Genomic DNA, 19,383 nt, shown 5'->3' on the forward strand with positions numbered 1-19,383 from the left:
AGTTCTAAAAAATAAAATAAAAAACAGTATCGAACATGTCCTCAACCTTATCTCAGACATCCATTCACTGATCTTGTTCAAACCTGGCTGGCAGAATGAATGATGGCTTTCATATGTATGTCTTTTTTTTTGGATATTTGTTCCAAGATGGCCGACCAGCGGCCATTTTGTTACTTAAACGTGTCCGCAACCATTAATTGGACATGCATGATCCGATTTTGTTCAACCATGGCACAAGCGCAGTCCACAATAACATCCACTTGCACCTAACTTTATTTTATGATCCGTTCAAAGATGGCCGACTGGTGGCCATTTCAGTTGAAATAAATATGGCTACCCCTTTATCTCCATACAGCAAAATTACTAAAACAATGGGGGCTATGACATTTTATGCATTTTTTCATTGTTTTACTGTGGACCAATCATCTGTGGCAGCCTCATTTGGCCCCACTATCAGTATGTTGTGTTTCACCCTCTGTCATCATGCTCTTCCATGAGCCTTGAGTTTGGGGACAAAAATAAGTTCTTTTCTGAAAACTCAAAAATGATTTTATTTTGGTTTAAGTAAATGATCATATATTACATGAAACAATGAATGAATGTGCAAAACAGTCAAAAAAATTGCAAACTTGCTTTAAACAATCAATAAAATGAGCCTTTTCATGTCACATAAAGGGTAAATCATCTTTCCCCATATTATCCCAACTTAACTGCATAAAATCTCCGGATTATTCTCCATATAACCCTCAAATTAATCAATGTAAACCTTTTTGAAAATAAAAATACATGTACAGTATTACTTCGATTCAAAAGGGATGAACACTTTACTGTTAACACAGCTTGTCACCTTCCCAATCCGATCAAATGTACTGGTGAGGTCACTTCAAGTACGAATGAGTGTTTATTCATGATTAATGCTTTTTCTTTGATGCAAACAGATCATTCCAAAGTGCAATCATCACCGAATCCAAGTGAAACATTAAAAAAGACAAAAACAAAGTTTCACAGGGACTGCAGTCTCAAAGTTTGGTCATAGTAACGAGGACAGCCGTCCCATGGGTGTACGTATTTTACATTTCGATTATCCAATTTTCGACCAAAACCTTTATACTTGCCTTTATTACCGTCATAACCTTGATGTGATCTGATTGGATTTCCTACTGAAAGCCTACTTTTTGTGGGGCTGCTGTGGTGGTTCCAGACTCAGATGAGATCGTAATAAATCACTGTTCATTCCAAAGTTTAAGGTCCTTCTCTTGTAAAAAGGTACCTTTGCATCTGCACATCAATTTACAAGCAGGACATCTGGCTTTTACAATGTCAAGCTCCTAGTCCTGCAAACTATATTTATTTCCTGCCTGGTGACTTATAATCAATGGGATAATGATACTAATAATTACTGTATTAATCCATCCATCCATCCATTGGGACCATACTCTGTGCAGAGCGTTGGTGCTGCCTAAGCCGTCTCCTTGGCTATTGGGCATAATCCTGGACGGGTCGCCACTCCGACACAGGACACCAGCAAGCTGGCACTCATTTTGCCAACCTCGGAAGGATGACAGGCAGAGTCAACCCCACCTGGTATTTGAACTCAGGATCCTAGGATCCCAAGCCCAGCACCCTAACCATTAAGCTAATACCAGGCATACTGTGTGAATAATCTCTACAAATTCATTTGAAAAGACTCCCTTTTCGTGCTCTCCATTTCCCTTTTCAAAATAAATTATCTTCAAATCCGATGAGTTTCTCATCAGATTTCTATCAGACCTCGTGAAAAATTCTAAACGGTTTTGAAATAACTGTGATAATAAATAATATGACCAACAATGGTGATCGGATTTGTTGATGAATATTCTCATGAAGGCTCAAGAAGATCTTGTAGTGTTCAAATCATAACCTGGTTGCTGTCATCGTTTTATCAGCATCAGTCATTCGATCTGCCAAAATACTGACATGTTTCACACTATTACTATAAACCATTTTTGCAAAAAAAAAAATTATAGAACATTACAATCCACACGTGATGAAATACAAGGAGACTTGGAGTCAAGAGAAGGCTGTTTATGTTTTAGCACATTCATGAGCCTTTTCTAATCATCCCCTCCTACTCCGATAATGGGTTCACCTCTGAAACATCAGTTTTACTTTGCTTCCCATGGGGGTAAGAATAACCTTTGTTAACCTTCAGTTCGAAATTGTTTGACTTGTCCTGTGACACACACTGACAACAGCAGAACACTATTTGATAGTTATAAGCTATTCTTGTTGAGCAATAAACTCAGCTCTCCCATTTAATTGCGAAAAAGCTAAATTAATCAGGATACTGGGACACAATGGCCTATTGTTTTGAGATACCATGTGATCTTCAATCTACAAAAGTGAAATGCAGAAAGGACAGCTGGCTTTACACATCTCTCGCCCACTCCCACTCCCCACCTACTTTGAGATGATGTGTCCCCTGTAGGCACAATGACTTAATCAGATTAAGCTCTGAAGGGAAACAAATCCAACATGATGAAACAGCTTGGATGTGAGCATGCTCTCAACAACTATTCTGACATCCTTATCTCATAATCGCATTTAAAGTAATGGAAGTGGTTTGCTGTTATCTTTTAAATATATAATACTTGTGAAGATTTATACTTACCATGAACAAAATCACCTGTAAGCGTTTTTGTATGTGAAGGCTGAATATGATATGGCCTGATCGTCTTATTTCTGAGATGTCTCATGCTATGGCTGCCCTGAGTAGCTGAAGACAGCCGTTCACACAAGATATGTGAATTTGACGGGGATGGGGAGGTGGGATGGAGGGGGATGGGTGGGGTTATTTCCCTCGCTCAGTTTTTTTGTTTGTTTGTTTTTTTTATCCTTGGCACGACACTTGAAATTGCTATCCCATGGGGGGAGAAGGGGGACAATAAATTTATCCCCCCCCCACCCCATCAAAATATTTTGTATTAATGGTGATTGAATTGGTGAAATTTTAACGTCTGACATTTAAAAATGGTAAATGTACGCTGCATCCTTGTCGAGCATGAACTGATTTTAAAAAGCTTGTTCTCACCAACCACACAAACAGTATAATATCAGCAGGACATCGTGGTAAACATGGTTTTTAAAATGTAATGGAGTTTGGTTTCACTGGATCCGGATCATACTGTTAGGCTGTATAAAGTGCATCGGATGGGATTCCACTAATCTGGTATCATGTCACAAAACTGCAGGTGATGAAGCACATCAAATTAAGCAATGAAAATTGACTACGTCATCATCATTGCTTTGCTGTATTTTGAACCTGAAGCAACTGTGCATCACAATTGTTGTAATTCCTGTGTCTAATGCTGAATGTGAACATGGCTTCAGTGTGATGAACCTTATTCTGACTGATCAGAGAATCCGAATGGATGTCAGCTCACTCAACAGTATGCTGTTTGTTTCAATTAACAGGTTAACCTTGATACTTTCAAAGCTGAGAAATATGCAGAATTGTGGACTAAAGAGGGACACCACCACACTGCTGAGGCCAACCCAACAGGAAGGACAAGGAAGGTCGTGAGTTGTGTCGATCATAGGCAGTCACTGATCACTCTCAGGGTAGAGTAGAGCTGTACATCCACTTTTTTGTGTGTATGCTTCTACCCCAAGCAGATGTGCGAAAAACCCCAACAGGCATGCACAGGTGAAAGTGTGCAAAAACAGAATTGTGAAATCTATCTCAAGTCGTGGCTGCAGAACCATCACAGTGGATTGACCCTAGCTGCTATTTTTCGAGCTACATTCTCTGCGTGCTGCCTGAAGGTGAGAGTTCTGTTCAGTTTAACCCCGAAGTAAGTTGGGGTACTGAAAAAGAGGAGGGGAATTACATTGAGCTTGACTTCTAGTCAGCTGCTTGCTTCTCTGTTGTTCAGGTGGAAAGCTGAACAGATGGTCTTCTGTATGTTGAGATGAAATCGCCATTGATGGTAGTCGGTGTGCATGATTTTGATGCTGTGTCAGAGTCTGTTGTGACTCTTTAAAGGTTCCACCAGAAGTAAAGATTGCCAGGTCATTAGCATAGGCGAGCTTAATGGCAGAAGTCTGTGGAAACTCAGCCATGCACAAGTTGAAGAGTGCTGGGGACAAGCCAGGTGCTTGTGGAACGCCATGTTTTACAGCTTCTGGTTCTGCATTGTCCATTCAGTATGACCCAAAAGTAGCAAGTAGTGATGATATCGCTGATCACATTCACCGTTTGGGCTTGGCTGTAATAATATCAGCGAGCGATTTGAATTTAAATTACGACTTCAGCCTTTGCCACCCTGAGTTTTGGTCGAGTTATGGCTTTGGGGACAACATGCGCGCCATGTAAGCAGCATCAAATTCAGAAAGTAATCCACGAATTTGTGCATGAGTTTTGTGTCCGTGATGTTTTCAATGGCTCTTACTTGTGCAGCTTGCTTTCCTGTATAGATCTTCTGAAGTTCGACAGGCCGCTCTGATCCACCTGTGGTTACACATAACGGCTGAAGGTTATATTATAACAGGTGCACAATTACACGATGAACAGTAGTTCAGATAACAGGTGCATGTGATGTGACTGTTTCCAAAACCCTTCACCAAACATGTAAAATATAGAACCCTCACCTTTCACTTGAAGATTATTGGTTATAAATGCATGTTGTTCGGTTTTGGATATACGAGTGTGTTCCACAAGTTTCTTTCACAAAGTGTAATGATATTTGGAGAAATTTCAAACTTACATTCATGCACACATTGCAAGATGGATCGCTGTTCTCAACAACAAAACCTTGTTTGTTGTAAGGTGTGATCAAATTTGTCGTCACTGTGGACAAAAGGTTTACAATCAATTATTTTTCTTTACAAATCATCTCAACTAATTCCCTCCATATATTTTGCACTCATCAAAATGGTTCTATGCACTGCACACTTGGATTCTAATTGGAAATGTGTCTGTGTATAGCATACTACTTTGTGTGTGTGTGTGTGTGTATATATATATATATATATATATATATATATATATATATATATATATATATATATATATATATATATATATATATATATATATATATATATATATATATATACACACATACATACACATTGTATAATATTGGGGCGGTTGGGATTACACATTTTTAAAGAAGAAAGAGGTGCTTTCCAGACAAAAGTAGAAAACGAGATTGACTCTGCTTATTTGAGCAAAAAGCAAGAGCAGACTTGCCGGTCTCAAGAAAAAGCAAGTTGCCGGTCTCAGGCAACGCATGGACAGTGTCATCATTCAAAGCTGAGGCAATTAAAGAAATCAGTTTAGTTTGAGGAGTCCTGCTCAGCAAGGGGATACTCCCCACATTGGAAGAGCCCAAAAGGACAGAACGGAAGGAGCCAGTCACACTTGAACACTGTGTTCTGCCATACCACCTGGGCCTTTCTGAAAGGATTGGCAGGATAGTATGTGGTGCATGGATTGTCGTAGCCTATAAGCCTCTAGAGCAGGGGTCGGGAACGTGTGGCTCGCGAGCCAGGTATGGCTCTTTTGATGATTGCATCTGGCTCGCAGATAAAATTGGAGTTTGAAACTCGGAAAGCCCAATATTTCTCGCAGAAGCTTTACCTATAGTTTGAATGGTGTCGTGCTTCATTCACGTGCAGGGCTGAACTTGGCAGAAGGAGAGAAGAAAAAACACCTCCGAATTGTCTGAAGCGGTTTTTGTTTCGTCCAGTCATGCGGCCGACGCGAGTAGTGATTTCGGTTCCTCCAATGACGTGCCGCCGCCGAGACGCGTCACGGAATTCATCTCGACCAATCACGCGCCACCGCTGAGGCGACTCGTGATTTCGGTTCCTCCAATGACGTGCCGCCGCCGAGACACGTCACGGAATTCATCTCGACCAATCACGCGCCACCGCTGAGGCGACAGCATCCCAGAGTCGGCCGGCCGCGCCACACCTCTCGAGTATGTCAGCCCGTGCGCAGGCCAGCCAGACTCACTTGGGTCAACATCTCCCTCTCTCTCATTTGCTCAAAGCTAACCCTTCGACGAAGAAGATGGCGAAAAGAAAAAAAGATGAGGAGTATCGTACATTTCAGGACGAATGGGCCGAAGAATTCGCCTTTGTGGAGAGAGCAGGTTCTGTAGTGTGTCTAATTTGCAATGACAAAATTGCATCGATGAAACGGTCGAATATAAAGCAGCACTTCGACACGCGCCATGCTACCTTTGCATCAAAATACCCTGCGGGAGACAGCAGAAAGAAAGCGTGCCAAGAGCTACTGAGCAGGGTGCAAGCCAGCCAGCAGCAACTCCGCGTATGGACCCGGCAAGGTGACTATAATTCCGCCAGCTTTGCTGGATCTTTAGCAATAGTGAGGAATGGAAAACCATTCACAGATGGCGAGTATGCAAAAACGTTCATGCTGGATGTCGCCAATGAACTTTTTGATGATCTTCCGAACAAAGACAAGATAATCAAACGGACACAAGACATGCCTCTGTCGACAAGAACTGTTCATGATCGTACCATCATGATGGCAAACCAAGTGGAGGAAATGCAAGTGAGGGACATAAATACAGCGCCGTTCTTTTCCCTGGCTTTGGATGAGTCAACAGACGTAAGCCATTTGTCGCAGTTCAGTGTGATTGCAAGATATGCTGCTGGTGATACACTGCGCGAAGAAAGTCTTGCTGTTCTGCCAATAAAAGGGTCCACAAGAGGTGAGTATTTATTCAAGTCTTTCATGGAGTTCGCTCAAGAAAAAAATCTACGAATGGATAAACTTATCTCAGTGTGTACTGATGGTGCTCCGTGTATGGTGGGGAAAAACAAAGGATTTGTGGCGCTTCTCCGTGAACATGAAAATAGACCCATCCTAAGTTTCCATTGCATTCTACACCAGGAGGCACTTTGTGCTCAGATGTGTGATGGGCAGCTTGGCGAAGTGATGTAGCTGGTCATTCGTGTGATCAACTTTATTCTTGCCCGAGCCTTAAATGCTCGCCAGTTTAAAACACTGCTGGATGAAGTTGGAAATAACTATCACGGTCTGCTTTTGCACAGCAATGTGTGTTGGTTGTCAAGAGGGAAGGTGCTTAGCCGTTTTGCGGCTTGCCTGAACGAAATCCAGACTTTCCTTGAAATGAAAGGGATTGAGCATCCTGAGCTAGCCGAAACTGAGTGGCTCCTCAAGTTTTACTATCTCGTGGATATGACTGAACATCTGAACGAGCTCAACGTGAAAATGCAAGGCATTGGAAATACAGTGTTATCCCTTCAACAAGCCGTGTTTGCTTTTGAAAACAAGCTGGAGCTCTTTATCATGGATCTTGAAACAGGTCGTTTACTACATTTTGAAAAACTGAGACAATTTAAAGATGCATGCACAGCAAGTGAGTCCACTCAAAACTTTGATCTCCACCAGTTAGCTGGCTTCACATCCAGTCTCCTACAGTCATTCAAAGCACGCTTTGGAGAATTTCGTGAGCACACTCGTCTTTTTAAGTTCATCACCCATCCAAACGAGTGTTCACTGAACACAGCCGACCTGAGTTACATTCCTGGTGTCTCCGTCAGAGATTTTGAAGCAGAAGTGGCTGACCTGAAGGCCTCAGACATGTGGGTGAATAAGTTCAAGTCACTGAATGAAGATTTGGAAAGAATCGCACGACAGAAAGCAGAGTTGGCGAGCAAGCACATGTGGACAGAAATGAAAAAACTTCAACCCGAAGACGAGCTGATTATCAAAACTTGGAACGCGCTTCCTGTCACATACCTCACACTGCAGCGTGTGAGTATTGCTGTATTGACCTTGTTTGGATCTACGTATGCATGTGAGCAGTCATTCTCACATCTTAAAAACATCAAGTCCAACCTACAATCACGTCTAACGGATGAAAGCCTCAACGCTTGCATGAAGCTTAACCTCACCAAGTACCAACCAGACTACAAAGCCATCAGTAAATCCATGCAGCACCAGAAGTCCCATTAATGGTGAGTATTATAACAACATTATTTAAAAGAATAAATTCCGAGGCTTATTATACTCACATTTAGTTGAATTCAGTCTTAAAATATATTATATGGCTCTCACTGAAATAGATTTCCAAATATTTTGCTTTAATGGCTCTCTGAGTCAAAAACGTTCCCGACCCCTGCTCTAGAGTCTACACACCATCCGTAGTGTCATCTCAAAACTAAAGGACCCAATACCAGTTGGTGATAAACCTGGAGTAGTTTACCATTCATCATGCAAAGACTGTGACCAATTCTACATTGATGAAACTGGAAGAAATTTAAAACAATGGCTAGATGAACATAATCAAACAATTAGGCTTGGAAAGGTGACACAGTCAGCCATAGCACGTCATTGCCTGCAATCTGCCCATAAATTTGACTTTGATGGGCTCCGTGCCCAAGACACGACATCTAAAAACGACACAGGCTGATTTTGGCAGCATGGTATGTGAAGAGCCGGGAGGATGGCCTAACTGAGGAGATGATGGACATACCCACACAATACACATCTCTGATGAAAATGGCAAAAACTGGACGGTGCAAACGGCTGGATAAGGTGAGCAACAAATAACACTCAATCCCAAACACCACATCCACATGTGCACAACACCCAACGAGAACCGCAACACTCGCACAACGAACACATGATCATGCCCAACCCAGACACAAAACCAGCCATGTTCGTACCCTGGAAACACAAAAACAAGTGCACACATCACAAAAACAACAACACACATACAACACCCAGTCACGTGTTACTAAACACAAAAAAGAGCAGAGCACTCCATCAATGATGTGATTTGACGTTTGTTTTTGTGTTTGTTTGTTTTTTTGCTTTCGCAAAATAAAATTATTAAAGCACTCCTCCATTTGACCTTGAGCACCAGCACGTACCCGGAAATGAGCGGTCGTGTCGGAATAAAAACCGGACACATGCCGAGAATCAGGGTCTATTGTGCCCGAGGAAGCCGGCTGCGAAGTCGGCGAAACGTTGCCTAAGACCGGATCTGTTCTTACTTTTTTACTCAAATTAGCGGAGTTGATCAAGGTTTTACTTTTGGTTGGAAGCGCCTTCTTCTTCTTCTTCAAAAAAAGAAAATAATAATATATGTATGTGTGTGTATATATATATATATATACACACACACACACACACACACACACACACACACACACACACACACACACACACACACACACACACACACACACACACACACACACACACACACACACACACACACACACACACACACACCACGTGTTTTTATTTTTCTATTTTTGTGCAGCATTGAAAATGTTTCCGAAATGTGTTATTAATTCTATGTATGCTTTGGGACAGTTGTATTGGTGTGTTCTCGGATGACTAGTGAGTATCTTGTTGGTGGAAGTGCTGAACGTCACATGTATTAATTTGTCAAAAGCCTAAATAAGAATAATCTCAAAACTACGTGAAACAATATGAACGAATCACAACGAAATCCATTTGTGCTCTAATTATATATCCATTATGGTTCATCATCGTTTAAGTAATATGACATTCTGCTCTTGCAGTCCTATAATTACAGCTCATTTTTCACGATGTGTTTCTCACGTAATGCACACAGATTACAATGAGCAGAACACGAACATGCATGGTTAAATATTTTCTCTTCTTCAGTCGTTGATCTTTGTGTAACAGTATGTAATGAAGTGATGCAATAATTAAATATTTATGACTGTGTTGTGGAACACTGTCAGGGGTACCCGGCTTTGCCTGGTGCTGTTCTCATCCTGTTGGCATTTTGAAGAAATATAATTGATTTTTTCTGTTATTTTGTGAGTGGATAAAACACTTCCCTACACCCACTAATGAATGGGCTCAGGGATTATTTAATACCAGCATAAGAGACCGTCAAAAATGACAGGTTGGAATTATTTTATTCGAAATATTCAAGGAGACTGGAAGATCTGATGTTTCATAGGAAGAAGTCTTATTTTAAAACACTACATGTACAAATGTGATCATATTTTCTTTATCTTCTGGGACATTTTATTTTGATGGTACAGTCTCGTTGGCATGCCAAAGTCTGAAGCCTCGGCCTAGCGTCAGGTGTGCTTTTATATTCTTTATTTATTAGACATCCTACGGATGTAAACGAACATTTTTTTACTCTGAGCATGTTGCACATCATGTGCAGCGAATTTCACCTCCCTGTGCCTTTTATGTATTATTATTTTTTAAACGCTTCTGTACACCGCCCTTGAAATTCTGGTTGCTTGTCACCATCTACATTTCCAATAGAAGAGACGTAATTACTTTTTTTTAATGAAAAAAAGTTTTTCGATTTTTTTAATCCTAAAAATAGACCATAATGAACACACACTCAAGTTAAAAGATTGGCCTTTAAAACCCTTCTTATATCATCCTAATGAAGGGGTCAGACACACACTGTGTTTTATACAGGAAGATTACCTTCATGCTGCTCTGGTGCATGCTCCCATACCTGACTTGACCTGACCTTCCACATAGCTTCAAAGGCTTTACGCACCATTGAGCGATAAAAAAATATATTCAACTTTGTTTCTGAAATTTCCAGAAAAATTTTTTTTAGCCTAAAACACTCCACAGCACTCACTCGTGAACCTCTGAAAGTTTGATGAAGACCCGTTTGGCCATCTCTGAGAAATGGTGACACACACAGACAAAAATGACTCTCTTGTACTTTTTGATAATGTGGTGAAGCTGTTTAATAATTAAATATTCACGTCTGTTCTGGAACATCATAAACTGAAGAAGAATTAAGTGGTATGTGTATGTATGCCTCTGTGTCTCTTTCTCTTTGTCTCTCTTTCTCTCTCTCTCTGTTTGTTTTTTTCTGTGGTTGCAGCAATTGCTTTTTCATTTTCATGTTTCCATTTGTTACATCCTCTTGCATGGACAGCCTTTAATTCTCTCCACTTAATCAGAACACTGTTCTTCTTCTTCTTTCGGCTGCTCCCGTTAGGGGTCGCCACAGCGGATCATCCGTGTGATCCGCATAGTGATTTGGCACAGGTTTTACGCCGGATGCCCTTCCTGACGCAACCCTGGTCGCCTCTTACGACACAGGGATATGGTACACCTATTTTAACCGGGGTATACACCGGCCCAGTATACTGTTACTCATTTCGCCGACCTCGGAAGGATGACAGGCTGAGTAAACCCCCTGGTGTATTAATTCAGTGGCCCAACGGGGCTTGAACTCGGGACCTTTTGGATCCCAAGCCGTTGCCCTAACCACTGCGCCAACACCAGGCTCTTAATCAGAACACTGTTAGACCATGTATATTCCACATTGTTTGGCTTCATTTATTTCATATGACCAAACCATTCAAGTCCTTTTTTTGTATCCTCTACAATGAGGTTTCTCGTTGATCTAACTCTTTCCTAATTTAATCATTTCTTACTTTTAAAATTTTGATACCCCCAAGATATCAGATAATTTATTCATTATACCATCATCATTCTTTCATCTAGTTTTCTGAGTGTCCCACATGGTCTTTTGATAAAAGGTAGTTCGGTTTTCGCCAGCACCCAAAACCAATTATATATTGCTGCCCTAATCTCTCGACATCACTCACTTGACAAGAGTGACGAGTGTCACACATTTCAAGTAAACGTGAGATAAGAAGTATTTCTTCACTTCCATTTCTACTCTGTAATTCTCTGAATAAATTCTCAACAATGACGTTTTGGATGTTACAGTAATCCTCAAAGTGCTCCTTCCACTGTTCTTCTATTTGTTTTGACTCCCAATGTTCCTGCATTGTTATTTTTTTATCAGGATTTGTATTTTGAAAGTAAATTTGCTGCATATCTTATCCGTCTTCTTGAAAATCTTCTGAATGTTATTTTAGTGATGGGCATGTCCCATCTCCTCCTCTTGGTCATTCAGCCAGTTCTCTCTGTTGCCTTTATATTTGTGGAATCTTGTGTTGGTAATGCCCACACTTGTATTTTGCTGGTAATCACCAAAGTCTTCCAATCCTTTCTTAGTTTAGTGTTGAAATTGCCAAATATCCATCAGAAGATTGTGACTTTATGTTTGTAATATAGACAATGCATGTAGAAGTACTTTCTCAAAGTATTCTGATGTGCGAAACTCTTACAGAGCATCGGTGCTGCCGAAGCAGTTTCTTGGCAAGGATTATCCTGAGTTAAGTGCTTTGCCATTGCTTTCCTCGCAGTAGCTGGGGCAGAAATTTTGAATTTGTTCAGAGCCGGTGATAGCTCACCTGCTCTTCACGAAAGACACCATGGGATCTTTGATGTCCACCAACTAAATGGCGGGAGACAGAACGCCCGGTATAACGTCCATCCAATGGACAGCACACACCTTGATGAATCATCCTATCTGTGAAACACTGGGATGACAGGTTATAGCTGGGTGAGGATTTAAGTCCAGGCTAAACAGCTTGGAGCTGAGTGTGTGTGCTACCTGCTACCTCGAGGTCATCCTGCAAGCTCTCTTTACACAGAGTATAACATTAATATTCTTCACATAACTTTGACAAAACTCACTTTGAAAAGGATTTTCTTCTTTGTGTTTTTGAAGATCAAAGATTTCTTTCAGTTTACTTGGGTATTTGTGATGCATAATCGACACCATAATTCCAAGGAAATAGCAGAGGAGAGCTGGTGAAAAGAACACAAAAAAGTGTTTTAAAATCCATTTGAAGTCATCTACATATTGTGTACACAAAGGAAGGGTGGAAGTAATTTTACAACAGGAATAGCAGAGTAAAAGGGAGGACATAAAATATAATCTCGGCTCATGGAATAGTCAATTCCTTGTTGCTCACAAAACTTGTTATTTCACAAGATTACTTTATTTTGACACCCAGAGAATCAGCTATTGTGAAAATAACTTATGGAAAATTACATTTGAATTGGATGTGGGACAGGTGCACACAATTATCTGTTACAGGTTCTGCTGAATCAAGACAATGTATAAACTCTGCACAACCCCATTTGGCCACAAATGATAACAGTGATAATTACCAGTGATGAGGGTAAGCCAGAAACTGGATCCAAGCTCCATCTTCAGAGGCTGATTATTGACTCGTATCTGGCATATAGGGTCAGAGCTCGTCGTGCCGTATGAAATGACTGCCAGGCCCATGAACGTACCAGTCAGTAGCAAACCATATGCTCCATAGTGTGGTAAGATCATGAACAGCCCATTTGTGAAGGCCCACAGTGTGAAAGCTACCCTGGAGAAGGGTAAAAAAATGGCCTCTTCAACACAATGACCCTCATATGGCACAACAGCTCATAATACTCTCCTATAGATTACACCTTATGGAACGAATATCATGTAATGGGAAGGCTATGACCTTATCGAACACTTCACGGCCGGTGTGATCACACAAACCCACCACATGAGGATTGAGGCATAATATGTGGCCAGCATGTATAAGCGAATATTGGTGCAGGCTCCATTCTGTAGGAAAACCTCAGCCAGATGCAGGATGGGAGAAGGCAGGCCTCGCTCCAGACCATCATGCAGGTCTGCCTCGATGCCCTTCGGATGCCAACCAAAGTGTTCATTGTAGTTAATGGTCTCATTCAGCTGGTTTATAGGAAGTCCTGAGTGCATGATGACACAAATTAGAGGCTGGTGAAATAAATGCAATGATTATTAGATTTAGTATTATGTAACGATTTAAGTATTGTGGGATTATGTGATGATTTATGGGAAGTCCTGAGTGCATGATGACACAAGTTAGAGGCTGGTGAAATAAATGCAATGATTATTAGATTTACTATTATGTAACGATTTAAGTATTATGGGATTATGTGATGATTTCTGGGAAGTCCTGTGTGCATGATGACACAAGTTAGAGGCTGGTGAAATAAATTCAATGCTTATTAGATTTAAGTATTATGTGATTTATTTCTATATAATTTAAGTATTCTGGTATTGTGACGTAACACAGCAAGTCGGTGAGTTATCATCACTGTAGTTACTGGATAAATACAACTGTTCCGAGTTTCTTTCATTACATTACCAGTAAAAGCAATTGTTTATGAAACCTTCCATTGGACAATAAAATTATTTTGAGGTAGATTGACCATGAACGTGTCTCAGCAAGACACAACCAAAATGACATTGCAAATCAAAGTTTGTTTTTGGAAAGTTGCAATCAGTACCTTTCCTCCAGTGAAGTATTTTCTTTTGGTGGAATTATTTTTTTAATTGGTGCTGATAGTATTATACAGCTAACATATTCAGTAGTTTGTGATATTCTTCATTGTATTTTTTAGATCCTCGTGGAGGATCTCTAAGTCTTGCTCAAGTTGTTGTTCTTCATCTTCTTCTTGTGGACTTTTTTGTTTCACAGCCTACAGTTTTCATCGAAACTTCCTGAAACTTGGCGTATATATGTAAAAATACCCTGCGCAGACAGTAACCATCTACGATTTTGAAAATTCCTCCTAGAAAAAAAAGTTATGACGTCAAAATATCTCCGCTAATGGTAATCGCCTTAAAAATTATCTCCAAAACGAGGCAAGCTTTTTGAATTCTGTTTGCAGGAATCGAACAGGGCATTAGCTAAAATGAATTACCGCACATATGATACATCACTATGACGTCATAATTTTTATGACGTCATTCCTGTTTTTGACATTTTTTGTTTCACAACCCAGAGTTTTCATCGGATCTTCGTGAAACTTGCCATGGATATGCAGAAAGCCCACGCGCAGGCAGTAACCATCTCCGATTTTGGACATTCTTTCCAGAAAAAAAAGTTGACGTCATAATATCGACGCTAATGGAAATCGCCTAGACCATTATTTCCGAAACTAGGCAAGCTGTTTGAATTTTGTTTGCGGGAATGAAGCCGGGCATTAGCACAGATAATTTATCGCAAACCTGATACATCACAATGACGTCACATTCGTTTTTATGACGTCATCATTAAGAGGACGAGGATCTTAACTCATTTGAGCTTGTTGGAATCATTCTGTAATCTATATATAATGGAGCAACTACATGTGATTATGTATGTATTGTTATGTTTGTGGGGTAGATCGAGGAATTTCATTGGAAAGATATGAGTGCATCAAGTAGCTTGGTCCGTGGACGTGTAGGAGACATCTCAATGTAAATCAAGTAGGGAAACTGTGAACCTAAGTGTGACTTCTCACCAGATGGGGGGGGGTGGGTGATGCTGTGAAAATTAGGTCGGGATTAAGGATAATTTCTCCCAGTATATAATTGCCCCCTGTGACCTTTTCCAATGTTTTTGTATTTCAAGGCCGGTGATAAAAAGGGATTCCATCCTTAAAACGTAAGGACAACCTCGCTGCACCTCCAAGCAGGCAGAAAGCCCCGCCTCCAGGGATGATGACCGGCAAAACCACGCCCCGGAGTGGATGATTAATGGGCGTGACGTCAGAGAGCCAGTAGGAGGGGAGTTCGGGCAGTCAGAGAGTCTCGTGTTGGGCGACAAGAAGGCAGGGAGTTAGGTTAGGAGCGGGATAGAAGCGAGAGAGGCAGGAGATAGCAGTTGCAAGAGAAGGGCATTGCTGCTGACTTTCCCTCGATGCAGTGAAGAAGAAAGCATAATTCTTGTGTTCGTGCTGAGGCGAATTGGCTCGCATGGTGGAGCAACACGCTGGCCATTGACTGTTGGCTGGATCATGTGGGTTCAGCCTTGAAGCCTCGGGTTGTGCCATCGAGGGAAGAGACGGCGCCATTTTGCAGGGCAGTGGCATTGGCAAGCACTATCGACAAAAGAAGTTGTACGCCGGTTCCTGAACCCTGGTGTTGAGTATCGCCACCTGAATTGCCTCCTGTACATTTGCCCACCCAGAGAGCGGCTGTGCGCCATTTTGGACGCATTTTCTCGCACAGTGACAAAGTGCTTTGGTGACCTTCAAGCTTCGGAAACTCACTTCTGGACCCGGAGCAAAGTGCCAGGAGAAAGGGAGGATTTTTCCTTGATGTATTCTGTCCCCTTGTCTGTATTAAAATCTGTGTGGAGGCACCTCATAATTAGATTTAATTAACCTCACATTTCATTATTCCGTTTTGATTATTACCATTGTAAATATTTGATTTATTTTAATGAAACCCCATATTTATTTCAGTTGCTTCTGTCTGTCTATTTGTCGTAGGTTTGAGATAAACCCTCTTGCGTTATGCTTCTGTCTGCTCCGTCATTGTCACGCCCTTTCCTTCCTGCACACTCCATAATCTCCGAGAATCACTGCTGTAAACCTCCAAGGGAAATTGTTTGGCTATCCGTCCAGGTAGGGGCAAACCCCACGGGACACGACAGTATGTATGCATGTATATCCGCTCTTCGCCCATTGGTTACATAGCTGACCTGACGTCATTCACTATTGTAACCTGAAATGCTTCATCTGAAGTACCTAGAAGACCCAAAAGACCCAAACGACCTTGAGGACCTAAATTACCCTGAGGACCCAAAATACTCCAAAAGACCCAAACAATCCCGGAGACCCAAAAGACTCAAAAGATCCCAAAGACTCAGAACACCCAAAATACCCTGAAAACCGAAAAGACCCAAAATGCCCCAAAGACCCTGTAATATCCTAAAGATCCAAAAGACAGAAAAGACCCTGAAGACCTCAAATACCCAAAGGACTGAGAGAACCCAAAATAGCCAGAGGACCCAAAATACCTGGATGACACACAAGACCCAATGGGACTATCTGGGACCCATGGAAATTCTGCAGAATGTAAAATGTAGCTTCACATACCAAAAACACACACACACACACACACAATCCCAAGTCCTCAACCCCCTCCTTTGTCCTCTCTCTCTGTGCTCCCCCTACTACCACACCCAAACTCTGTGCTCCACTCCCCCTTTCTTCAAATCCTCAAACCACCTCCCAACCCAATGTCCTCAACTCCCCCCTGCCCACAAAAGCCTCAACCCCCTCAATCCCAACTCTGTCCCCTCTCTGCCCTCCCTCCACAAAGCCAATTCTGTCATCCCCTCCCCTTTCTTATTCTCGCCCTCAACTGCTCCAAACCCCAAGGCCTCAATCCCACCCCGCTTTCTCAACATCTCAATCTCCCTCTTTTAACTGTATGCACCCTCACCCCCAACTCTTCTCCCCCCCCCTCATTTATTCCTGTTCGCAACAACATTACACAGATACACAAGGAATTTTAGCACATAAGAAGGTCATTTGGCCTGTTCGTGTCCCGTTTGTTAAGAACAATATTAAAAGCAAATAAAGATGGAATGTGAAATTCACAATTACTTCCCCCTTTCTTCCCTCATCCTTACTATCCCGAACATCCTTACTATACTATCCCTGACCATATTGTCATGTCAGGCCAGATCAGATCTGTGACTTGCTGCAGGTATCGTGTGAACCTGCCCAAACCTGTTTCATGGTCGGGCTGTCAGCAACGAAACCGTCTCCCCACCAGCTTTCCTGGTGAGGATGGTGTATGGTATGGACATCCAGAAGGATTAAAAACAACCTGTCATGGAGGGGGGGGCTCATTGTGAGCCAACGACTATCCATATCTCGTGCCCAACTGTGACTGCAGACATCCTCCTGCAGTTGGGTTACTTTTTAGGGGGAGGTTGGTGGCAGGATTTGCACTGCAGCCACTGTAAGACCCTTCACTCTGCAAAACACAAGAAAAATGCAAAGAAAATTGAAAACACACTCCGTGGGAGTTCCTCGTGTGCAGCTGCCCTCCGCAAGGCAGCTCACCAGATTATGGGGTTGGGGCAAAGCCTTCGGGACTCCAACTCTTTGATGATAGGAGGAAAACAATTGTAGTGTGTGTCGGGGTGGTGCTGAGGTGCTGTCCACTAAACATCGGTCTCCTTTTGTTAATCTGAGACAGTCCCTTCAGTTGTGTGCCTGGAATGTCCTATCCCAAAGAGAGGATGATCACCTGTCTCTGTTATCATCTGAGCTCAAGTGTTTCAACATAGGTATTGCAGTACTCTCTGAGGTTCGGAGACAGGATAGTGGTGAGGTCATGGTGGGAGGTCACACCTACTTTTGGTCTGGTCGCTCTGGTGACTACCATGCCCAAGGACTTGCTGTAGTTGTGTCCAATAAGCTGACTCCAATGATAATTGAGGATACACCGGTCAACGAGCATATTATGAGACTCGAGATTCATTACTCCTCGGGTGTCATTTTGCTGGTCTCTTTGTATGCTCCGGCTGAAGCAAGTGATCTCTGACCATGAAGGACGCATTTGATGCCACGCTCGAGTCTGTGGTTCATCAGAGCCCTAGATGAGATACACTTCTGGTCTTGGGAGATTTCAATGCATCGACTGGAACTGATAGGGATGGTTATGAGTCATGTTGGTCCCCATTGGTCTGGAACTATTAACCAGAATAGCACCGAGTTCCTTGACGATGCAAGAAGTTGTGGAGGGTGGACAAGGAGGGTTATGTGCGAGGAATCTGTGAGGGGGTAGAGCATCACCTGTGGTAAGGTGATTCTCGTCCTGCTTACAGGGGAATATGCACATTGCATTCCTCCAAGCCCGTAACTTGGTGTACTGCAGTTAGAGTGGAGGGTCATGGGCTCTTGACAGAGAAGTCCGAAGTGAAGGCCCTCTGGGCCGGTTAATTTGAGCAGCTTTACCAGGCTGATCCACCAGCTGTTGAGTTGGATTTCAGGGGTGTAACTGTGCCCAACTGACCCCCCAATCAACTGTGATCCACTTTGTTTGTGGAAACAGGCTGCAGTGAACTGGTTGAAATGGGATAAAGCTCCTGGGATCTGTGGCATCCATGCTGAACTTCTCAAGGCTGTTGGAAATATTGTACTCGTGTCGTTGCATGCAGTTCTGTGCTCTACCTGGAACACAGGCATCATCCCAACTGAATGGAAGAGGGGCCTTGTTGTCCCTCTCTGGAACGGGAAGGGTGATCGCTGGGACTGCAACAACTACCAATGGGTGGCACTGCTCTCAGTGCCCAGCAAGGTCTTTGCTCGGATAATTTTTGATGGGGTTCGCCACCATCTGCTTGAGCACCAGCACCCAGAGCAGTCAGGCTTCACACCAAAGTGGTCAAAGATTGACAGTATCCTTGCTCTTCGGGTCGTCACTGAACGCAGATGAGAGTTTCGGCAGGGGCTGCCAGCAGTCTGTCTATGTTGACCTTTCCAATGCATTTGATTCAGTGAATCGGCATGCCCTCTGGAGGATTCATGGTCTTCGTAGGGTGCCACCAAAACTGATCAATCTGATGTCTGAACTATACTCTGGCTCTGAAAGTGCTGTGAGATGTGGTGATACCATCTCTGACTTATTTCCAGTTTGATACTGGAGTTCTTCAGGGGTGTGTACTGGTCTCCACACTTTTCAGCAC

The 19,383-nt window shown here is 42.3% G+C and overlaps 1 protein-coding gene across 1 annotated transcript in view; it reads right to left on the reverse strand.

The window, feature by feature from the left end:
- Positions 1–515: 515 nt before the first annotated feature.
- DUOXA2 (dual oxidase maturation factor 2) overlaps positions 516–19,383 on the reverse strand; it is a 39,910-nt gene continuing 21,042 nt past the window's right edge. Inside the window, exons 5-10 of the mRNA XM_085850505.1 lie at positions 13,423–13,633; positions 13,046–13,257; positions 12,566–12,679; positions 4,746–4,828; positions 4,431–4,489; positions 516–1,951 (exon numbers count right to left, since the gene is read on the reverse strand). Coding sequence (XP_085706631.1) covers positions 1,894–1,951; positions 4,431–4,489; positions 4,746–4,828; positions 12,566–12,679; positions 13,046–13,257; positions 13,423–13,633 — 737 coding nt within the window. The 3' untranslated portion in view covers positions 516–1,893. The remainder of the gene's footprint in view (positions 1,952–4,430; positions 4,490–4,745; positions 4,829–12,565; positions 12,680–13,045; positions 13,258–13,422; positions 13,634–19,383) is intronic.

The sequence above is a fragment of the Eptatretus burgeri genome, chromosome 12 (assembly GCF_056783735.1).
Source record: "Eptatretus burgeri isolate ZD-2024b chromosome 12, Ebu_testis_v1, whole genome shotgun sequence".
Classification (NCBI taxonomy): Eukaryota; Metazoa; Chordata; class Myxini; order Myxiniformes; family Myxinidae; genus Eptatretus; species Eptatretus burgeri.